General features: G+C 50.7%; 1 protein-coding gene across 5 annotated transcripts; it reads right to left on the reverse strand.

The window, feature by feature from the left end:
* Positions 1–1,902: 1,902 nt before the first annotated feature.
* On the reverse strand, positions 1,903–6,112 carry LOC308128098 (uncharacterized protein). Of its 5 annotated transcripts, XM_080493750.1 has the most exons (7): positions 5,693–6,112; positions 5,444–5,523; positions 3,071–3,200; positions 2,911–2,982; positions 2,728–2,843; positions 2,592–2,632; positions 1,906–2,492 (listed from the first exon to the last, which is right to left on the reverse strand). In XM_080493750.1, exons 1-7 carry the CDS (start codon positions 5,709–5,711, stop codon positions 2,225–2,227), a joined length of 726 nt encoding a protein of 241 aa, XP_080349876.1. In that variant the 5' UTR covers positions 5,712–6,112; the 3' UTR covers positions 1,906–2,224. The 5 variants fall into 5 exon arrangements, with proteins under 5 accessions (XP_080349877.1, XP_080349873.1, XP_080349874.1 ...); XM_080493751.1 differs by having other exon boundaries at positions 1,903–2,492; positions 2,592–2,843; positions 3,071–3,116; XM_080493747.1 differs by having other exon boundaries at positions 1,903–2,492; positions 2,592–2,843; positions 3,071–3,284.
* Positions 6,113–22,113: the final 16,001 nt, after the last annotated feature.

A 22,113-nucleotide genomic window follows, 5' to 3' on the forward strand; every position in this document is an offset into this window, starting at 1 on the left:
GGCTGCTTCCTGACTGTTTCCTGGTTGTTTCCTGGCTGTATGCTGACTGCTTCCTGACTGTTTCCTGGCTGTTTCCTGGCTGTATGCTGACTGTTTCCTGGCTGCTTCCTGGTTGTTTCCTGGCTGTATGCTGACTGTTTCCTGACTGCTTCCTGACTGTTTCCTGGCTGCTTCCTGACTGCTTCCTGACTGTTTCCTGCCTGCTTCCTGGCTGTTTTCTGACTGTTTCCTGACTGTTTCCTGGCTGTATGCTGACTGTTTCCTGGCTGTTTCCTGACTGTTTCCTGGCTGTATGCTGACTGTTTCCTGACTGCTTCCTGGCTGTTTCCTGACTGCTTCCTGACTGTTTCCTGACTGCTTCCTGACTCTTTCCTGACTGCTTCCTGGCTGTATGCTGACTGTTTCCTGACTGCTTCCGGGCTGGTTCCTGGCTGCTTCCTGACTGTTTCCTGACTGCTTCCTGACTGCTTCCTGACTGTTTCCTGACTGCTTCTTGACTGTTTCCTGGCTGCTTCCTGACTGCTTCCTGCCTGCTTCCTGGCTGTTTCCTGACTGTTTCCTGACTGCTTCCTGACTGTTTCCTGACTGCTTCCTGACTGTTTCCTGACTGCTTCCTGACTGTTTCCTGACTGCTTCCTGACTCTTTCCTGACTGCTTCCTGGCTGTATGCTGACTGTTTCCTGACTGCTTCCGGGCTGGTTCCTGGCTGCTTCCTGACTGTTTCCTGACTGCTTCCTGACTGTTTCCTGACTGCTTCTTGACTGTTTCCTGGCTGCTTCCTGACTGTTTCCTGGCTGTTTCCTGACTGTTTCCTGACTGTTTCCTGGCTGTTTCCTGACTGCTTCCTGACTGTTTCCTGGCTGCTTCCTGACTGCTTCCTGACTGTTTCCTGACTGTTTCCTGTCTGCTTCCTGACTGTTTCCTGACTGCTTCCTGACTGTTTCCTGACTGCTTCCTGACTGCTTCCTGACTGTTTCCTGACTGCTTCCTGACTGTTTCCTGACTGTTTCCTGACTGTTTCCTGGCTGTATGCTGACTGTTTCCTGACTGTTTCCTGACTCTTTCCTGGCTGTAAGCTGACTGTTTCCTGGCTGCTTCCTGCCTGCTTCCTGACTGTTTCCTGACTGTTTCCTGACTGCTTCCTGACTGTTTCCTGGCTGTTTCCTGACTGTTTCCTGACTGTTTCCTGGCTGTTTCCTGACTGCTTCCTGACTGTTTCCTGGCTGCTTCCTGACTGCTTCCTGACTGTTTCCTGACTGTTTCCTGACTGTTTCCTGACTGTTTCCTGACTGCTTCCTGACTGTTTCCTGACTGCTTCCTGACTGTTTCCTGACTGCTTCCTGACTGTTTCCTGGCTGCTTCCTGACTGCTTCCTGACTGTTTCCTGGCTGTTTCCTGACTGTTTCCTGACTGTTTCCTGACTGCTTCCTGACTGTTTCCTGACTGCTTCCTGACTGTTTCCTGACTGCTTCCTGACTGCTTCCTGACTGTTTCCTGACTGTTTCCTGACTGCTTCCTGACTGTTTCCTGACTGCTTCCTGACTGCTTCCTGGCTGTTTCCTGACTGCTTCCTGACTGCTTCCTGACTGTTTCCTGACTGCTTCCTGACTGTTTCCTGACTGTTTCCTGACTGCTTCCTGACTGTTTCCTGACTGCTTCCTGACTGTTTCCTGACTGCTTCCTGACTGCTTCCTGACTGTTTCCTGACTGCTTCCTGACTGTTTCCTGGCTGCCTCTACATTTGTTTAAATGGATTGTCAGTCTGTTCTGGGTCCCTGGAGCTGCTGTACAACGGGGTCTGTTCCAGCGGCTCAATCAGAAACAGGAAACTGTTGTGAGTGAAGGAGGAAGAAAGAAACACACTGAGGAAGAAGAGGAGGAAGAAAGAAACACACTGAGGAAGAAGAGGAGGAAGAGGAAGAGTTTTATTCTGAGAGACGATCAACTGGTTACATGGAGCTGCATCATTTAAATCACCTCACACACACACACACACACACACACACACACACACACACACACACACACACACACACACACACACACACACACACACACACACACACACACACACACAATAATAATAAGTACTGAGTACTTTACACCCCAGAAGGTACTTTGCTAAGTGAAAGTTGTATTTCTGCGTTCAGTGGTGTGGTCGAACCACTTCCTGTTAGAGAACAGTTCCCCCTGAGGATTCTGGGAGAACAGCTTCCAGCTGGGATCAAGAACCGGATGTGAGCCACAGAGAACCAGGGTTCAGTCTCTGGTCTAGCTGGAGCTGGTTCTGTAAAGGGCCTGTTTCAGCTCCTGGATGGCCTGGCCGTTCTGAGGACACTTCAGTAAACCTGGCTGAGTCTCGTGGAACAGGAAGTGGACTTCGCACACCACCCTGGGGAACTTGTCTGCACACCTCCGTCCAGCGGTGGAGTATCCCACGTCTCGGGTGTGATGCATCAGAACCAGGATCAGCGGCTTTTCGCTGGCTGACACTGAAGACGAGACACACGGCGTGTGATTGGTAGGCCCACTGAGCTTCCTGGTTCAGCAGGCGGAGCAGCCGATTGGCCGAAACCCCCTCACTGCTCTACCTGCGGGCGTGGTCATGGCCGCCTCCACGTCTGAGCCGCCTCTGGATGTGATTGGACAAAACACAATGATGCTCTGACACTGCTGCTGCTGCTTCCTGCCGTCCAGCAGAACCACCTGCACATGTTTCTCCTTCACCTGCTCCAGGATGGTTCTATGAGCTCCCAGCGTTTCTCCAGTGACCACAACACCGACCGTCACCGCCGCGGTGGTGGTGAGACGACTCCACCAGCAGGACGGAGACGGCTTGTTGTCTGCAGGGAAGAAACACCTGCTAAACCAGAGACTCACATCAGCTCAGACTGTAGCGTGGACGCTCACCTCTGCGCAGGAGTCTGACGAAGTTCAGCAGCTCAGAGGGACAAACGCCGTTCTTCATCCACTTCTCAGCAACTGCAGACAGGACAGATGTTTCTGATGTCCCTCGTCTTCTCCAAGACGGACAACAGGAACATCAGTGAGGAGGAACCATTGGACCTACAATTTAAACATTGTGACTCCGCCTGCAGCTCCTTCAGGACATCCTGCTGTGAAACCCATGTAGACTCATCAGCAGAACCAGGACCAGACTGTGAAACCCATGAAGACTCATCAGCAGAACCAGGACCAGACTGTGAAACCCATGAAGACTCATCAGCAGAACCAGGACCAGACTGTGAAACCCATGAAGACTCATCAGCAGAACCAGGACCAGACTGTGAAACCCATGAAGACTCATCAGCAGAAGATGTAGCAGGTATGGCAGCTAAGGACAGTAGCAGCTAGAGACGGCAGCTAGAGACGACAGCTAGAGACGACAGCTAGAGACAGCAGCTAGAGACGGCAGCTAGAGACGACAGCTAGAGACGACAGCTAGAGACGGCAGCTAGAGACGGCAGCTAGAGACGACAGCTAGAGACGGCAGCTAGAGACGGCAGCTAGAGACGGCAGCTAGAGACGACAGCTAGAGACGACAGCTAGAGACGGCAGCTAGAGACGACAGCTAGAGACGGCAGCTAGAGACGACAGCTAGAGACGGCAGCTAGAGACGGCAGCTAGAGACGACAGCTAGAGACGGCAGCTAGAGACGGCAGCTAGAGACGGCACCTAGAGACGACAGCTAGAGACGACAGCTAGAGACGGCAGCTAGAGACGGCAGCTAGAGACGACAGCTAGAGACGGCAGCTAGAGACGACAGCTAGAGACGGCAGCTAGAGACGGCAGCTAGAGACGACAGCTAGAGACGGCACCTAGAGACGACAGCTAGAGACGGCACCTAGAGACGACAGCTAGAGACGGCAGCTAGAGACGGCAGCTAGAGACGGCAGCTGGAGACGGCAGCTAGAGACGAAAGCTAGAGACGGCAGCTAGAGACGGCAGCTAGAGACGGCAGCTCTAGATGGCAGCTAGAGACGGCAGCTAGAGACGATAGCTAGAGACGGCAGCTAGAGACGGCAGCTAGAGACGACAGCTAGAGACGACAGCTAGAGACGGCAGCTAGAGACGACAGCTAGAGACGACAGCTAGAGACGGCAGCTAGAGACGACAGCTAGAGACGGCAGCTAGAGACGATAGCTAGAGACGGCAGCTCTAGATGGCAGCTAGAGACGACAGCTAGAGACGGCAGCTCTAGATGGCAGCTAGAGACGATAGCTAGAGACGGCAGCTCTAGATGGCAGCTAGAGACGACAGCTAGAGACGGCAGCTAGAGACGACAGCTAGAGACGGCAGCTAGAGACGATAGCTAGAGACGGCAGCTCTAGATGGCAGCTAGAGACGACAGCTAGAGACGATAGCTAGAGACGGCAGCTCTAGATGGCAGCTAGAGACGATAGCTACAGACGGCAGCTAGAGACGATAGCTAGAGACGATAGCTAGAGACGAAAGCTAGAGACGAAAGCTAGAGACGAAAGCTAGAGACGAAAGCTAGAGACGATAGCTAGAGACGGCAGCTAGAGACGAAAGCTAGAGACGATAGCTAGAGACGATAGCTAGAGACGAAAGCTAGAGACGATAGCTAGAGACGATAGCTAGAGACGATAGCTAGAGACGGCAGCTAGAGACGAAAGCTAGAGACGATAGCTAGAGACGAAAGCTAGAGACGATAGCTAGAGACGATAGCTAGAGACGATAGCTAGAGACGGCAGCTCTAGATGGCAGCTAGAGACGAAAGCTAGAGACGATAGCTAGAGACGAAAGCTAGAGACGATAGCTAGAGACGATAGCTAGAGACGAAAGCTAGAGACGATAGCTAGAGACGATAGCTAGAGACGATAGCTAGAGACGATAGCTAGAGACGATAGCTAGAGACGAAAGCTAGAGACGATAGCTAGAGACGAAAGCTAGAGACGATAGCTAGAGACGATAGCTAGAGACGATAGCTAGAGACGGCAGCTCTAGATGGCAGCTAGAGACGAAAGCTAGAGACGATAGCTAGAGACGAAAGCTAGAGACGATAGCTAGAGACGATAGCTAGAGACGGCAGCTAGAGACGAAAGCTAGAGACGATAGCTAGAGACGATAGCTAGAGACGAAAGCTAGAGACGATAGCTAGAGACGATAGCTAGAGACGAAAGCTAGAGACGGCAGCTAGAGACGATAGCTAGAGACGATAGCTAGAGACGGCAGCTAGAGACGGCAGCTAGAGACGGCAGCTAGAGACGATAGCTAGAGACGAAAGCTAGAGACGGCAGCTAGAGACGATAGCTAGAGACGGCAGCTAGAGACGATAGCTAGAGACGATAGCTAGAGACGAAAGCTAGAGACGAAAGCTAGAGACGGCAGCTCTAGATGGCAGCTAAGGATGGCAGAATCTAGAGCCGGCAGCCAGAGACAGCAGCTTGAGGGTTAGACCTTGGACAAACTGTTCTGTTACCGGTAAAGTGTCTTCAGCGTCCATCTCCTGCTTTAAAGAATCAGCATTCAATTCTCCTGCAGCCACAGAGCTGGTTCTTCCTGCATTTAGGGAAACACGTTTCACGTAAAATCTACTCTACAACTTCAGACAGACAGACAGACAGACAGACAGACAGACAGACAGATCAGACAGACAGACAGACAGACAGACAGACAGACAGACAGACAGACAGACAGACAGACAGATCAGAGAAAACAGTGCACCAACCTGTGCTGAAGGATTCCATCACTTCCACGCAGTGAAAAGGAAGTTAGTTTATAAAACGCTTCACTTCCACTCAACCCTTCAAGCGCACTTCACTTTATAAACCCAAAACTCTGTCTCACTGTCTTTACCGTCTCACTGTCTCTGTACTGTCTCACTGTCTCTGTACCGTCCCACTGTCTCTGTACCGTCCCACTGTCTCTGTACCGTCCCACTGTCTCTGCACTTTCCCACTGTCTCTGTACCGTCCCACTGTCTCTGTACCGTCCCACTCTCTCTGTACTGTCTCACTGTCTCTGTACCGTCCCACTGTCTCTGTACCGTCCCACTCTCTCTGTACTGTCTCACTGTCTCTGTACCGTCCCACTGTCTCTGTACCGTCCCACTGTCTCTGTACTGTCTCACTGTCTTTATATAGTCTCAGATGCATTCACTTTCAGTTTAATCACCACGTGACTTCCAAGAAATCCACAACAGCTCTCAAACTTCTACTTTCTGTGTGTGTGTGTGTGTGTGTGTGTGTGTGTGTGTGTGTGTGTGTGTGTGTGTGTGTGTGTGTGTGTGTGTGTGTGTGTGTGTGTGTGTGTGTGTGTGTGTGTGTGTGTGTGTGTGTGTGTGTGTGTGTGTGTTTCAGTGGCAGTAGAGACTCAGAGTGAAGCTCACCTCAGCTTAGCTGGGTGAACCTGCACCACGGTGTGTTGTGGAGGTTTCCAGAGCGTGGCAGGACCAGGACCAGGACCAGGACCAGGACCAGGACCAGGACCAGGATGTAGGTTAGAGGCGGTGGGGGCAGCGGTACAGAATGCCCAGGGTCTCAGGAACCACGCAGGCAATCCGCAGTCTTTATATCAAGGAGTTCAGCATTCCTACCGCACAGTCCCCAACACTTGGATTTGTACCTTGAAACTGTAGTTTTATTTGTTGTGTATTTTTGTGTGTGTTTTTTACATATTGTACAATTTGTTTGTCACATTTCTTTTCTACAGCAACCATGAAAGAGATTACTTTAATTACCAACTCTCGGACTGGAATCTTCCTTGCTTGTTTTAATTTTGTTCAAGCTGCCTAATTGTGGGAGGAGTCAAAGGGAGGGCCTACCTTGATTGGGATTGGCTAAACCCCCGATGACACTATATAGGGTTTGATCTCTGATTGGCTGCTTGGAGCAACACACTTTTTAAAACCTGGAACAAGCCAGGGACAGAGAGGACAGACTGTCTTCACTTCTGGGACGTCAGTCCAGGGATGGGGACGAGTAGTACTGCTGGAGACAACTGGAAAGGGTATTTTGTATAATATGAGTAATTTCTACCTCTGTTATGTATTTAAACTATAGATTTATAACTCTAGAGCTCATCCAACACTACCAGCCGACGCCGCCATCTTCAATAGGTGATGACTTCCTGTAGGTGCAGAAAGCCAGCAGGGGGCAGCGTTTCAATGAGAGAAAGACTTCCTGTGGTGGCAGACAGCCAGACCCCCCACTGTGCCACCCCACCGTGGTGTGATGCAGGCAGGACCTCCTGAGAACAACCCGTTATAGAGTCTTGATCCTGGTCCAGTTACACCACCAGACACACTAGCTGCGGTTCCACTGCAGTCTGTGCTGGAGCGGGTCGGAGCGGGTCGGAGCGGGTCGGAGCGGGTCGGAGCGGGTGTGTATATTATGGTACAGCAAAGCACATCCAGAACCATTTCTGTCGCACGGTCCTACCACAGAGAGTAGGGTGAAAATGTAGGCAGGGTTGTGAATGATGCAGAGACATGTTGGGCGAAGAGGCCGGTGGCGGCCAGCTCAGGCCAGAGCTCCGCGGCCTTCAAAATAAAGCTTTGAGCCTATTTCTCTGTGAAGCAGCATAAACTCTCTCCTTATGAACTTTCACTCACTGCAGCGTCCAGCTCCTGCTGAAGCTCCGCCCCTCCTGTTACTGAGAGGAGCGTCTGCACCTCATTAAAGACGCCATGTTGTGTCGCACGCCGGCGTTTCAATAAACCAGTTAACAAAACAACCAGTGAGCAAAGCAGCGGATGTAAACATCAACAGAAGGTTTATGGCCGATGAAATATTTAAATATTGCAGGCAAGTGAAGAGTGACGATGGTCCGACCAATCAGCTGACCAATCAGCTGACCAATCAGCAGACCAATCAGCTGACCAATCAGCAGACCAATCAGCAGACCAATCAGCTGACCAATCAGCAGACCAATCAGCAGACCAATCAGCTGACAGCTGCGTTGTTGCTCCTCCTCACAGACCCTTCCTCAGTGCACGCTACCTCAACGGAGGGGGGACGGAAAATTGAAGCTGGCGGTCGCGTTTTTTTCTTCCCATCCAAACTGTTTCAGTGGGACCATGAGAAAACCCACCGAGACCCACCCCGGCGGTGGAACCGCGGCTACCGTTTCTACTCTAAGACCAGGTCTGGTGAAACCTACAAGGACTGGGAACGTGTGATGGGACAATGTTTGCTGTATTTGTAAGAAAAAATAAAGTTTTTTTAATATTTCTAGTGTGATCCGTGATAATCTGAGTGCAATTAAACATAAAGAAGTTGAGATTGGGAGCAGACTGTCCAGCTAAAGAGGCAGAATAATCCTCTCAGGTCTGATCAATCAATCTGGTGATACTACAGGTTACTGGTGTGGTCCAATCTGGTGATAGTACAGGTTACTGGTGAGGTCCAATCTGGTTATAGTACAGGTTACTGGTGTGGTCCACCAATCTGGTGATAGTACAGGTTACTGGTGAGGTCCACCAATCTGGTGATAGTACAGGTTACTGGTGAGGTCCACCAATCTGGTGATAGTACAGGTTACTGGTGAGGTCCACCAATCTGGTGATAGTACAGGTTACTGGTGAGGTCCACCAATCTGGTGATAGTACAGGTTACTGGTGAGGTCCAATCTGGTGATAGTACAGGTTACTGGTGAGGTCCAATCTGGTTATAGTACAGGTTACTGGTGAGGTCCAATCTGGTTATAGTACAGGTTACTGGTGAGGTCCAATCTGGTGATAGTACAGGTTACTGGTGAGGTCCAATCTGGTGATAGTACAGGTTACTGGTGTGGTCCACCAATCTGGTGATAGTACAGGTTACTGGTGTGGTCCAATCTGGTTATAGTACAGGTTACTGGTGAGGTCCACCAATCTGGTGATAGTACAGGTTACTGGTGAGGTCCAATCTGGTGATAGTACAGGTTACTGGTGTGGTCCACCAATCTGGTGATAGTACAGGTTACTGGTGTGGTCCACCAATCTGGTGATAGTACAGGTTACTGGTGTGGTCCAATCTGGTGATAGTACAGGTTACTGGTGTGGTCCAATCTGGTTATAGTACAGGTTACTGGTGAGGTCCAATCTGGTGATAGTACAGGTTACTGGTGAGGTCCAATCTGGTGATAGTACAGGTTACTGGTGAGGTCCACCAATCTGGTGATAGTACAGGTTACTGGTGTGGTCCAATCTGGTGATAGTACAGGTTACTGGTGAGGTCCAATCTGGTTATAGTACAGGTTACTGGTGTGGTCCACCAATCTGGTGATAGTACAGGTTACTGGTGAGGTCCACCAATCTGGTGATAGTACAGGTTACTGGTGAGGTCCACCAATCTGGTGATAGTACAGGTTACTGGTGAGGTCCACCAATCTGGTGATAGTACAGGTTACTGGTGAGGTCCACCAATCTGGTGATAGTACAGGTTACTGGTGAGGTCCAATCTGGTGATAGTACAGGTTACTGGTGAGGTCCAATCTGGTTATAGTACAGGTTACTGGTGAGGTCCAATCTGGTTATAGTACAGGTTACTGGTGAGGTCCACCAATCTGGTGATAGTACAGGTTACTGGTGAGGTCCAATCTGGTTATAGTACAGGTTACTGGTGAGGTCCAATCTGGTTATAGTACAGGTTACTGGTGAGGTCCAATCTGGTGATAGTACAGGTTACTGGTGAGGTCCAATCTGGTGATAGTACAGGTTACTGGTGTGGTCCACCAATCTGGTGATAGTACAGGTTACTGTTGTGGTCCAATCTGGTTATAGTACAGGTTACTGGTGAGGTCCACCAATCTGGTGATAGTACAGGTTACTGGTGAGGTCCAATCTGGTGATAGTACAGGTTACTGGTGTGGTCCACCAATCTGGTGATAGTACAGGTTACTGGTGTGGTCCACCAATCTGGTGATAGTACAGGTTACTGGTGTGGTCCAATCTGGTGATAGTACAGGTTACTGGTGTGGTCCAATCTGGTTATAGTACAGGTTACTGGTGAGGTCCAATCTGGTGATAGTACAGGTTACTGGTGAGGTCCAATCTGGTGATAGTACAGGTTACTGGTGAGGTCCACCAATCTGGTGATAGTACAGGTTACTGGTGTGGTCCAATCTGGTGATAGTACAGGTTACTGGTGAGGTCCAATCTGGTTATAGTACAGGTTACTGGTGTGGTCCACCAATCTGGTGATAGTACAGGTTACTGGTGAGGTCCACCAATCTGGTGATAGTACAGGTTACTGGTGAGGTCCACCAATCTGGTGATAGTACAGGTTACTGGTGAGGTCCACCAATCTGGTGATAGTACAGGTTACTGGTGAGGTCCACCAATCTGGTGATAGTACAGGTTACTGGTGAGGTCCAATCTGGTGATAGTACAGGTTACTGGTGAGGTCCAATCTGGTTATAGTACAGGTTACTGGTGAGGTCCAATCTGGTTATAGTACAGGTTACTGGTGAGGTCCAATCTGGTGATAGTACAGGTTACTGGTGAGGTCCAATCTGGTGATAGTACAGGTTACTGGTGTGGTCCACCAATCTGGTGATAGTACAGGTTACTGGTGTGGTCCAATCTGGTTATAGTACAGGTTACTGGTGAGGTCCACCAATCTGGTGATAGTACAGGTTACTGGTGAGGTCCAATCTGGTGATAGTACAGGTTACTGGTGTGGTCCACCAATCTGGTGATAGTACAGGTTACTGGTGTGGTCCAATCTGGTGATAGTACAGGTTACTGGTGTGGTCCAATCTGGTTATAGTACAGGTTACTGGTGAGGTCCAATCTGGTGATAGTACAGGTTACTGGTGAGGTCCAATCTGGTGATAGTACAGGTTACTGGTGAGGTCCACCAATCTGGTGATAGTACAGGTTACTGGTGTGGTCCAATCTGGTGATAGTACAGGTTACTGGTGAGGTCCAATCTGGTTATAGTACAGGTTACTGGTGTGGTCCAATCTGGTGATAGTACAGGTTACTGGTGAGGTCCAATCTGGTGATAGTACAGGTTACTGGTGTGGTCCAATCTGGTGATAGTACAGGTTACTGGTGTGGTCCAATCTGGTGATAGTACAGGTTACTGGTGTGGTCCAATCTGGTTATAGTACAGGTTACTGGTGAGGTCCAATCTGGTTATAGTACAGGTTACTGGTGAGGTCCAATCTGGTTATAGTACAGGTTACTGGTGAGGTCCAATCTGGTGATAGTACAGGTTACTGGTGAGGTCCAATCTGGTTATAGTACAGGTTACTGGTGAGGTCCACCAATCTGGTTATAGTACAGGTTACTGGTGAGGTCCAATCTGGTGATAGTACAGGTTACTGGTGTGGTCCAATCTGGTTATAGTACAGGTTACTGGTGAGGTCCAATCTGGTGATAGTACAGGTTACTGGTGTGGTCCAATCTGGTTATAGTACAGGTTACTGGTGAGGTCCAATCTGGTTATAGTACAGGTTACTGGTGTGGTCCAATCTGGTTATAGTACAGGTTACTGGTGAGGTCCACCAATCTGGTGATAGTACAGGTTACTGGTGAGGTCCAATCTGGTGATAGTACAGGTTACTGGTGTGGTCCAATCTGGTGATAGTACAGGTTACTGGTGTGGTCCAATCTGGTTATAGTACAGGTTACTGGTGAGGTCCAATCTGGTGATAGTACAGGTTACTGGTGTGGTCCAATCTGGTTATAGTACAGGTTACTGGTGAGGTCCAATCTGGTTATAGTACAGGTTACTGGTGTGGTCCAATCTGGTTATAGTACAGGTTACTGGTGAGGTCCACCAATCTGGTGATAGTACAGGTTACTGGTGAGGTCCAATCTGGTGATAGTACAGGTTACTGGTGTGGTCCAATCTGGTGATAGTACAGGTTACTGGTGTGGTCCAATCTGGTTATAGTACAGGTTACTGGTGAGGTCCAATCTGGTGATAGTACAGGTTACTGGTGTGGTCCAATCTGGTGATAGTACAGGTTACTGGTGAGGTCCACCAATCTGGTGATAGTACAGGTTACTGGTGAGGTCCACCAATCTGGTGATAGTACAGGTTACTGGTGTGGTCCAATCTGGTTATAGTACAGGTTACTGGTGAGGTCCACCAATCTGGTGATAGTACAGGTTACTGGTGAGGTCCACCAATCTGGTGATAGTACAGGTTACTGGTGAGGTCCAATCTGGTGATAGTACAGGTTACTGGTGAGGTCCAATCTGGTTATAGTACAGGTTACTGGTGAGGTCCAATCTGGTGATAGTACAGGTTACTGGTGAGGTCCAATCTGGTGATAGTACAGGTTACTGGTGTGGTCCACCAATCTGGTGATAGTACAGGTTACTGGTGAGGTCCAATCTGGTTATAGTACAGGTTACTGGTGTGGTCCACCAATCTGGTGATAGTACAGGTTACTGGTGAGGTCCAATCTGGTGATAGTACAGGTTACTGGTGTGGTCCACCAATCTGGTGATAGTACAGGTTACTGGTGAGGTCCAATCTGGTGATAGTACAGGTTACTGGTGTGGTCCACCAATCTGGTGATAGTACAGGTTACTGGTGAGGTCCAATCTGGTGATAGTACAGGTTACTGGTGAGGTCCAATCTGGTTATAGTACAGGTTACTGGTCAAGGCTTTTCTATTTACTAAAGCTTATAGGTAAGACTGTTTCATGACACTGAACCCCCCCCCCCCATTCTCTCTCTACCTCTCTGCCCCTCTCTCTCTCTCTACCTCTCTGCCCCTCTCTCTCTCTACCTCTCTGCCCCTCTCTCTCCCTACCCCTCTCTCTCTACCTCTCTGCCCCTCTCTCTCTCTCTACCTCTCTGCCCCTCTCTCTCCCTACCCCTCTCTCTCTACCTCTCTGCCCCTCTCTCTCCCTACCCCTCTCTCTCTACCTCTCTGCCCCTCTCTCTCCCTACCCCTCTCTCTCTACCTCTCTGCCCCTCTCTCTCTCTCTACCCCTCTCTCTCTACCTTTCAGCCCCTCTCTCTGCTTCTACCCCCTTTTTCTTCCTGAACCAGGGCCTGTCTCCCTCCCTTCATGCCGTGGTTTGTAACCCCCCCCAACCCTGCACAGGGTGCGAATCCCTCCTCCTACCCCTTACCCCTACCTGAGGTGGGACTCTACCCCAATCTATCTGTCTATCTTCTCCTTTCCGCCCCTCTATTCTCTCACCAACCGGCCAGTAGAATGCCATCATCTCTGGGTCTGCTTCTGCAGGTTTCTCCTCTGAGTCTGATTCTGCAGGTTCCTTCTCCTCTGAGTCTGCTTCTGCAGGTTCATTCTCCTCTGAGTCTGATTCTGCAGGTTCCTTCTCCTCTGAGTCTGGTTCTGCAGGTTCCTTCTCCTCTGGGTCTGCTTCTGCAGGTTCCTTCTCCTCTGAGTCTGGTTCTGCAGGTTCCTTCTCCTCTGGGTCTGCTTCTGCAGGTTTCTCCTCTGGGTCTGGTTCTGCAGGTTTCTCCTCTGAGTCTGCTTCTGCAGGTTTCTCCTCTGGGTCTGGGTCTGCAGGTTCCTTCTCCTCTGAGTCTGGTTCTGCAGGTTTCTCCTCTGGGTCTGCTTCTGCAGGTTCCTTCTCCTCTGAGTCTGGTTCTGCAGGTTCCTTCTCCTCTGGGTCTGCTTCTGCAGGTTTCTTCTCCTCTGAGTCTGGTTCTGCAGGTTCCTTCTCCTCTGAGTCTGGTTCTGCAGGTTCCTTCTCCTCTGGGTCTGCTTCTGCAGGTTCCTTCTCCTCTGAGTCTGGTTCTGCAGGTTCCTTCTCCTCTGGGTCTGCTTCTGCAGGTTTCTCCTCTGGGTCTGGTTCTGCAGGTTTCTCCTCTGAGTCTGCTTCTGCAGGTTTCTCCTCTGGGTCTGGGTCTGCAGGTTCCTTCTCCTCTGAGTCTGGTTCTGCAGGTTTCTCCTCTGGGTCTGCTTCTGCAGGTTCCTTCTCCTCTGAGTCTGGTTCTGCAGGTTCCTTCTCCTCTGGGTCTGCTTCTGCAGGTTTCTTCTCCTCTGAGTCTGGTTCTGCAGGTTCCTTCTCCTCTGGGTCTGCTTCTGCAGGTTTCTCCTCTGGGTCTGATTCTGCAGGTTTCTCCTCTGGGTCTGATTCTGCAGGTTTCTCCTCTGAGTCTGCTTCTGCAGGTTTCTCCTCTGGGTCTGGGTCTGCAGGTTCCTTCTCCTCTGAGTCTGGTTCTGCAGGTTTCTCCTCTGGGTCTGCTTCTGCAGGTTCCTTCTCCTCTGAGTCTGGTTCTGCAGGTTCCTTCTCCTCTGAGTCTGGTTCTGCAGGTTTTTCCTCTCCTCTTTCCTCCAGTCTATCTGTCTATCCTCTCCTTTCCTCTCCTCCACCCTCCCAACCAATCCCCAGGAAGCCTCCACCTCTGGGTTCTACAGAGGTTTTCTTCCCTCTCCTCCACCCTCCCAACCAATCCCCAGGAAGCCTCCACCTCTGGGTTCTACAGAGGTTTTCTTCCCTCTCCTCCACCCTCCCAACCAATCCCCAGGAAGCCTCCACCTCTGGGTTCTACAGAGGTTTTCTTCCCTCTCCTCCACCCTCCCAACCAATCCCCAGGAAGCCTCCACCTCTGGGTTCTACAGAGGTTTTCTTCCCTCTCCTCCACCCTCCCAACCAATCCCCAGGAAGCCTCCACCTCTGGGTTCTACAGAGGTTTTCTTCCCTCTCCTCCACCCTCCCAACCAATCCCCAGGAAGCCTCCACCTCTGGGTTCTACAGAGGTTTTCTTCCCTCTCCTCCACCCTCCCAACCAATCCCCAGGAAGCCTCCACCTCTGGGTTCTACAGAGGTTTTCTTCCCTCTCCTCCACCCTCCCAACCAATCCCCAGGAAGCCTCCACCTCTGGGTTCTACAGAGGTTTTCTTCCCTCTCCTCCACCCTCCCAACCAATCCCCAGGAAGCCTCCACCTCTGGGTTCTACAGAGGTTTTCTTCCCTCTCCTCCACCCTCCCAACCAATCCCCAGGAAGCCTCCACCTCTGGGTTCTACAGAGGTTTTCTTCCCTCTCCTCCACCCTCCCAACCAATCCCCAGGAAGCCTCCACCTCTGGGTTCTACAGAGGTTTTCTTCCCTCTCCTCCACCCTCCCAACCAATCCCCAGGAAGCCTCCACCTCTGGGTTCTACAGAGGTTTTCTTCCCTCTCCTCCACCCTCCCAACCAATCCCCAGGAAGCCTCCACCTCTGGGTTCTACAGAGGTTTTCTTCCCTCTCCTCCACCCTCCCAACCAATCCCCAGGAAGCCTCCACCTCTGGGTTCTACAGAGGTTTTCTTCCCTCTCCTCCACCCTCCCAACCAATCCCCAGGAAGCCTCCACCTCTGGGTTCTACAGAGGTTTTCTTCCCTCTCCTCCACCCTCCCAACCAGTCCCCAGGAAGCCTCCACCTCTGGGTTCTACAGAGGTTTTCTTCCCTCTCCTCCACCCTCCCAACCAGTCCCCAGGAAGCCTCCACCTCTGGGTTCTACAGAGGTTTTCTTCCCTCTCCTCCACCCTCCCAACCAATCCCCAGGAAGCCTCCACCTCTGGGTTCTACAGAGGTTTTCTTCCCTCTCCTCCACCCTCCCAACCAGTCCCCAGGAAGCCTCCACCTCTGGGTTCTACAGAGGTTTTCTTCCCTCTCCTCCACCCTCCCAACCAATCCCCAGGAAGCCTCCACCTCTGGGTTCTACAGAGGTTTTCTTCCCTCTCCTCCACCCTCCCAACCAATCCCCAGGAAGCCTCCACCTCTGGGTTCTACAGAGGTTTTCTTCCCTCTCCTCCACCCTCCCAACCAATCCCCAGGAAGCCTCCACCTCTGGGTTCTACAGAGGTTTTCTTCCCTCTCCTCCACCCTCCCAACCAATCCCCAGGAAGCCTCCACCTCTGGGTTCTACAGAGGTTTTCTTCCCTCTCCTCCACCCTCCCAACCAATCCCCAGGAAGCCTCCACCTCTGGGTTCTACAGAGGTTTTCTTCCCTCTCCTCCACCCTCCCAACCAATCCCCAGGAAGCCTCCACCTCTGGGTTCTACAGAGGTTTTCTTCCCTCTCCTCCACCCTCCCAACCAATCCCCAGGAAGCCTCCACCTCTGGGTTCTACAGAGGTTTTCTTCCCTCTCCTCCACCCTCCCAACCAATCCCCAGGAAGCCTCCACCTCTGGGTTCTACAGAGGTTTTCTTCCCTCTCCTCCACCCTCCCAACCAGTCCCCAGGAAGCCTCCACCTCTGGGTTCTACAGAGGTTTTCTTCCCTCTCCTCCACCCTCCCAACCAGTCCCCAGGAAGCCTCCACCTCTGGGTTCTACAGAGGTTTTCTTCCCTCTCCTCCACCCTCCCAACCAATCCCCAGGAAGCCTCCACCTCTGGGTTCTACAGAGGTTTTCTTCCCTCTCCTCCACCCTCCCAACCAGTCCCCAGGAAGCCTCCACCTCTGGGTTCTACAGAGGTTTTCTTCCCTCTCCTCCACCCTCCCAACCAATCCCCAGGAAGCCTCCACCTCTGGGTTCTACAGAGGTTTTCTTCCCTCTCCTCCACCCTCCCAACCAATCCCCAGGAAGCCTCCACCTCTGGGTTCTACAGAGGTTTTCTTCCCTCTCCTCCACCCTCCCAACCAATCCCCAGGAAGCCTCCACCTCTGGGTTCTACAGAGGTTTTCTTCCCTCTCCTCCACCCTCCCAACCAATCCCCAGGAAGCCTCCACCTCTGGGTTCTACAGAGGTTTTCTTCCCTCTCCTCCACCCTCCCAACCAATCCCCAGGAAGCCTCCACCTCTGGGTTCTACAGAGGTTTTCTTCCCTCTCCTCCACCCTCCCAACCAATCCCCAGGAAGCCTCCACCTCTGGGTTCTACAGAGGTTTTCTTCCCTCTCCTCCACCCTCCCAACCAATCCCCAGGAAGCCTCCACCTCTGGGTTCTACAGAGGTTTTCTTCCCTCTCCTCCACCCTCCCAACCAATCCCCAGGAAGCCTCCACCTCTGGGTTCTACAGAGGTTTTCTTCCCTCTCCTCCACCCTCCCAACCAATCCCCAGGAAGCCTCCACCTCTGGGTTCTACAGAGGTTTTCTTCCCTCTCCTCCACCCTCCCAACCAATCCCCAGGAAGCCTCCACCTCTGGGTTCTACAGAGGTTTTCTTCCCTCTCCTCCACCCTCCCAACCAATCCCCAGGAAGCCTCCACCTCTGGGTTCTACAGAGGTTTTCTTCCCTCTCCTCCACCCTCCCAACCAATCCCCAGGAAGCCTCCACCTCTGGGTTCTACAGAGGTTTTCTTCCCTCTGGTCCAAATCGATCTGCTGCTCATGAGGATTAGTTGCTTTTTCTCTTTTCTCTGTTAGAAGCTCCTAGAAATGACTGATTATTTGGTGCTTTATAAATAAAGTTGAATTGAATTGAATTGAATTGAATTGAATTGAATTGAAACGAATCGAATCGAATCGAATCGAATCGTTGTTTTGCTCTGTTCTACACCAGATATTTCTGGACTGACGGTGCTGGTTCTGGTTCATACTCCTCGGTCCTGTCAGATTAAAAGCCTTCATCTCCCTGTCCTTTCAGAATAACAGCTCAGCTGCCTTTCATTCCTTCCACAGTGACTGTGGACGAAAGCAATGAATAGAAGGTTGACTGTCTTTGTCCTCGTGGCGCCAGTTGCCAGCATTATGACAGGGTGCATTGTGGGAAAACAGTGGGAAGTGGCTTGTGAGCCTGAGATCATGTGGAGGCTTTTATTTACTGATTTATGAAGGACAGGAAGCATATGCTATTCCAAACAAAGTCAAGCGGTTTAAAACGTTAATCCTCCCATGTCGTATCTGGAAGAAGAAGACGAGTCCCACTGGAGTACTGCGATATGTACTGCGATATGTACTGAAATGTATTCCATGAATATATGATGATGGTAGTGGTGAGGGTGTGTTGCTATGATGTCACCTGGTGAATTCACCACCTGTGAGGATGGAATGACGTCGGATTTGAAGTCATTATTCAATAATGTGCTGATTCTATACTTGATTCTGTACTTGATACTATACTTGATACTATACTTGATTCTATACTTGATTCTATACTTGATACTATACTTGATTCTATACTTGATACTATACTTGATACTATACTTGATTCTGTACTTGATACTATACTTGATTCTGTACTTGATACTATACTTGATACTATACTTGATACTATACTTGATTCTATACTTGATACTATACTTGATACTATACTTGATACTATACTTGATTCTGTACTTGATACTATACTTGATTCTATACTTGATACTGTACTTGATTCTGTACTTGATACTATACTTGATACTATACTTGATACTATACTTGATTCTATACTTGATTCTGTACTTGATACTATACTTGATACTATACTTGATACTATACTTGATACTATACTTGATTCTGTACTTGATACTATACTTGATTCTGTACTTGATACTATACTTGATACTATACTTGATACTATACTTGATACTATACTTAATACTATACTTGATTCTGTACTTGATACTATACTTGATTCTGTACTTGATACTATACTTGATACTATACTTGATACTATACTTGATTCTGTACTTGATACTATACTTGATACTATACTTGATACTATACTTGATTCTGTACTTGATACTATACTTTGTTGTATAGTTTGTGAATATATATTTGTGATATTTTGTGAAATGTTTGTGTAGATCATGGTTGTGTAATCGTGTGAAGATATGTTTAGTTTGATCATGTTATGGTGAATGGAGCTCACTGATTTATCTGCTCCACCCCCACCCCCCCCACCCCCACCCCCCACACACACACACACACACACACACACACACACACACACACACACACACGCTGACACACACACACACACACACACACACACACACACACACCAGCGGAGGCGCTGATGAGCACAGAGCTCAGTCCATCAACAGTTTGAGGTTCAATGCCATAATAAAATACTAATGTTAGATTTGATGGTGTGTCATGATATGGTGATCTACAGGTGATCTACAGGTGATCTACAGCAGATCTACAGCTGATCTACAGCTGATCTACAGCTGATCTACAGGTGATCTATAGCAAGATCTACAGGTGATCTACAGGTGATCTACAGGTGATCTACAGCAGATCTACAGGTGATCTACAGGTGATCTACAGCTGATCAACAGCAGATCTACAGGTGATCTACAGGTGATCTACAGCAGATCTACAGGTGATCTACAGGTGATCTACAGCAGATCTACAGGTGATCAACAGCAGATCTACAGGTGATCTACAGGTGATCTACAGGTGATCTACAGGTGATCTACAGGTGATCTACAGCAGATCTACAGGTGATCTACAGGTGATCTACAGGTGATCTACAGGTGATCAACAGCAGATCTACAGGCGATCTACAGGTGATCTACAGGTGATCTACAGCTGATCAACAGCAGATCTACAGGCGATCTACAGGTGATCTACAGCAGATCTACAGCTGATCTACAGCTGATCAACAGCAGATCTACAGGTGATCTACAGGTGATCTACAGCAGATCTACAGGTGATCTACAGGTGATCTACAGCTGATCAACAGCAGATCTACAGGCGATCTACAGGTGATCTACAGCAGATCTACAGCTGATCTACAGCTGATCTACAGCTGATCTACAGGTGATCTATAGCAAGATCTACAGGTGATCTACAGGTGATCTACAGGTGATCTGGGTCTTTCTGGTTTCCTATCTGCATGTGCTAAATGTCTTTTCATTTTACTGATGATTCATTAGTTTTGGTTTTTGCTTGTGTGTCTGCATGTGTGTGTGTCAGTGTGTGTCTGTGTGTGTGTGTGTGTGTCAGTGTGTGTCTGTGTGTGTGTGTGTCAGCGTGTATGTGTGTGAGTGAGTGTGTCAGCGTGTGTGTGTGTCAGCGTGTGTGTGTGTGTCTGCATGCGTGTGTGTGTGTGTGTGTGTGTGTGTCAGCGTGTGTGTGTGTGAGTGAGTGTGTCAGCGTGTGTGTGTGTGTGTGTGTGTGTGTGTGTGTGAGTGAGTGTGTCAGCGTGTGTGTGTGTGTGTGTGTGTGTGTGTGTGTGTGTGTGTGTGTGTGTGTGTGTGTGTGTGTGTGTATGAGAGAGTGTGTCAGCGTGTGTGTGTGTGAGTGAGTGTGTCAGCGTGTGTGTGTGTGTGTGTGTGTGTGTGAGTGAGTGTGTCAGCGTGTGTGTGTGTGTGTGTGTGTGTGTGTGTGTGTGTGTGTGTGTGTGTGTGTGTGTGTGTGTATGAGAGAGTGTGTCAGCGTGTGTGTGTGTCAGCGTGTGTGTGTGTGTGTGTGTGTGTGTGTGTGTGTGTGTGTGTATGAGAGAGTGTGTCAGCGTGTGTGTGTGTCAGCGTGTGTGTGTGTGTGTGTGTATGAGAGAGTGTGTCAGCGTGTGTGTGTGTGTGTGTGTGTGTGTGTGTGTGTGTGTGTGTGTGTGTGTGTGTGTGTGTGTGTTAATGCTGTAGTTTTCCAGTCGACCTTCATTGCAGCTCCTCCCCACATCTCAAGGTGGCCCTTTGTCTCCTCAGAGACTTGATAAGCTGACAGACGACGAGTGTCTGGACACGACTGTGTTATCGATGACCTCCTGACCTCCTGTTGCTTCTCATGAACCAAACCTCATTACAGCTCATTGTGTGACTTCATCCTCATCACAGCAGTGATCAGAGCAGCAGCTGGAAGATTTTTAAAGACAGAATGAATGAAGCTACTTCAGCTTCAAACGTCTGACCCCGACCCTGACCACTGTCTGAGGTCGAACCCCGACCCTGACCACTGTCTGAGGTCGAACCCCGACCCTGACCACTGTCTGAGGTCGAACCCCGACCCTGACCACTGTCTGAGGTCGAACCCCGACCGTGACCACTGTCTGAGGTCGAACCCCGACCCTGACCACTGTCTGAGGTCGAACCCCGACCGTGACCACTGTCTGAGGTCGAACCCCGACCCTGACCACTGTCTGAGGTCGAACCCCGACCATGACCACTGTCTGAGGTGAAACCCCGACCCTGACCACTGTCTGAGATCGAACCCCGACCCTGACCACTGTCTGAGGTCGAACCCTGACCCCGACCCTGACCACTGTCTGAGGTCGAACCCTGACCCCGACCCTGACCACTGTCTGAGGTCGAACCCCGACCCTGACCACTGTCTGAGGTCGAACCCCGACCGTGACCACTGTCTGAGGTCGAACCCTGACCCTGACCTCTGTCTGAGGTCGAACCCTGACCCTGACCACTGTCTGAGGTCGAACCCTGACCCTCACCTCTGTCTGAGGTCGAACCCTGACCCCGACCATGACCTCTGTCTGAGGTCGAACCCTGACCACTGTCTGAGGTCGAACCCTGACCCTGACCACTGTCTGAGGTCGAACCCTGACCCTGACCACTGTCTGAGATCGAACCCTGACCTCTGTCTGAGATCGAACCCTGACCCCGACCCTGACCACTGTCTGAGGTCGAAACCTGACCCCGACCATGACCACTGTCTGAGGTCGAACCCTGACCGTGACCACTGTCTGAGGTCGAACCCTGACCCCGACCGTGACCACTGTCTGAGGTCGAACCCCGACCGTGACCACTGTCTGAGGTCGAACCCTGACCCCGACCATGACCACTGTCTGAGGTCGAACCCTGACCCTGACCTCTGTCTGAGGTCGAACCCTGACCTCTGTCTGAGGTCGAACCCTGACCCCGACCATGACCTCTGTCTGAGGTCGAACCCTGACCCTGACCACTGTCTGAGGTCGAACCCCGACCCTGACCACTGTCTGAGGTCGAACCCCGACCCTGACCACTGTCTGAGGTCGAACCCTGACCCCGACCATGACCACTGTCTGAGGTCGAACCCCGACCGTGACCACTGTCTGAGGTCGAACCCTGACCCTCACCTCTGTCTGAGGTCGAACCCCGACCGGGACCACTGTCTGAGGTCGAACCCTGACCCCGACCATGACCACTGTCTGAGGTCGAACCCCGACCGTGACCACTGTCTGAGGTCGAACCCTGACCCTCACCTCTGTCTGAGGTCGAACCCCGACCGTGACCACTGTCTGAGGTCGAACCCCGAACACTGTCTGAGGTCGAACCCCGACCGTGACCACTGTCTGAGGTCGAACCCTGACCCTCACCTCTGTCTGAGGTCGAACCCCGACCCTGACCACTGTCTGAGGTCGAACCCTGACCCCGACCATGAC

This window comes from Lipophrys pholis (genome assembly GCF_963383615.2).
Source record: "Lipophrys pholis genome assembly, contig: SCAFFOLD_322, whole genome shotgun sequence".
NCBI classification, from domain to species: Eukaryota; Metazoa; Chordata; class Actinopteri; order Blenniiformes; family Blenniidae; genus Lipophrys; species Lipophrys pholis.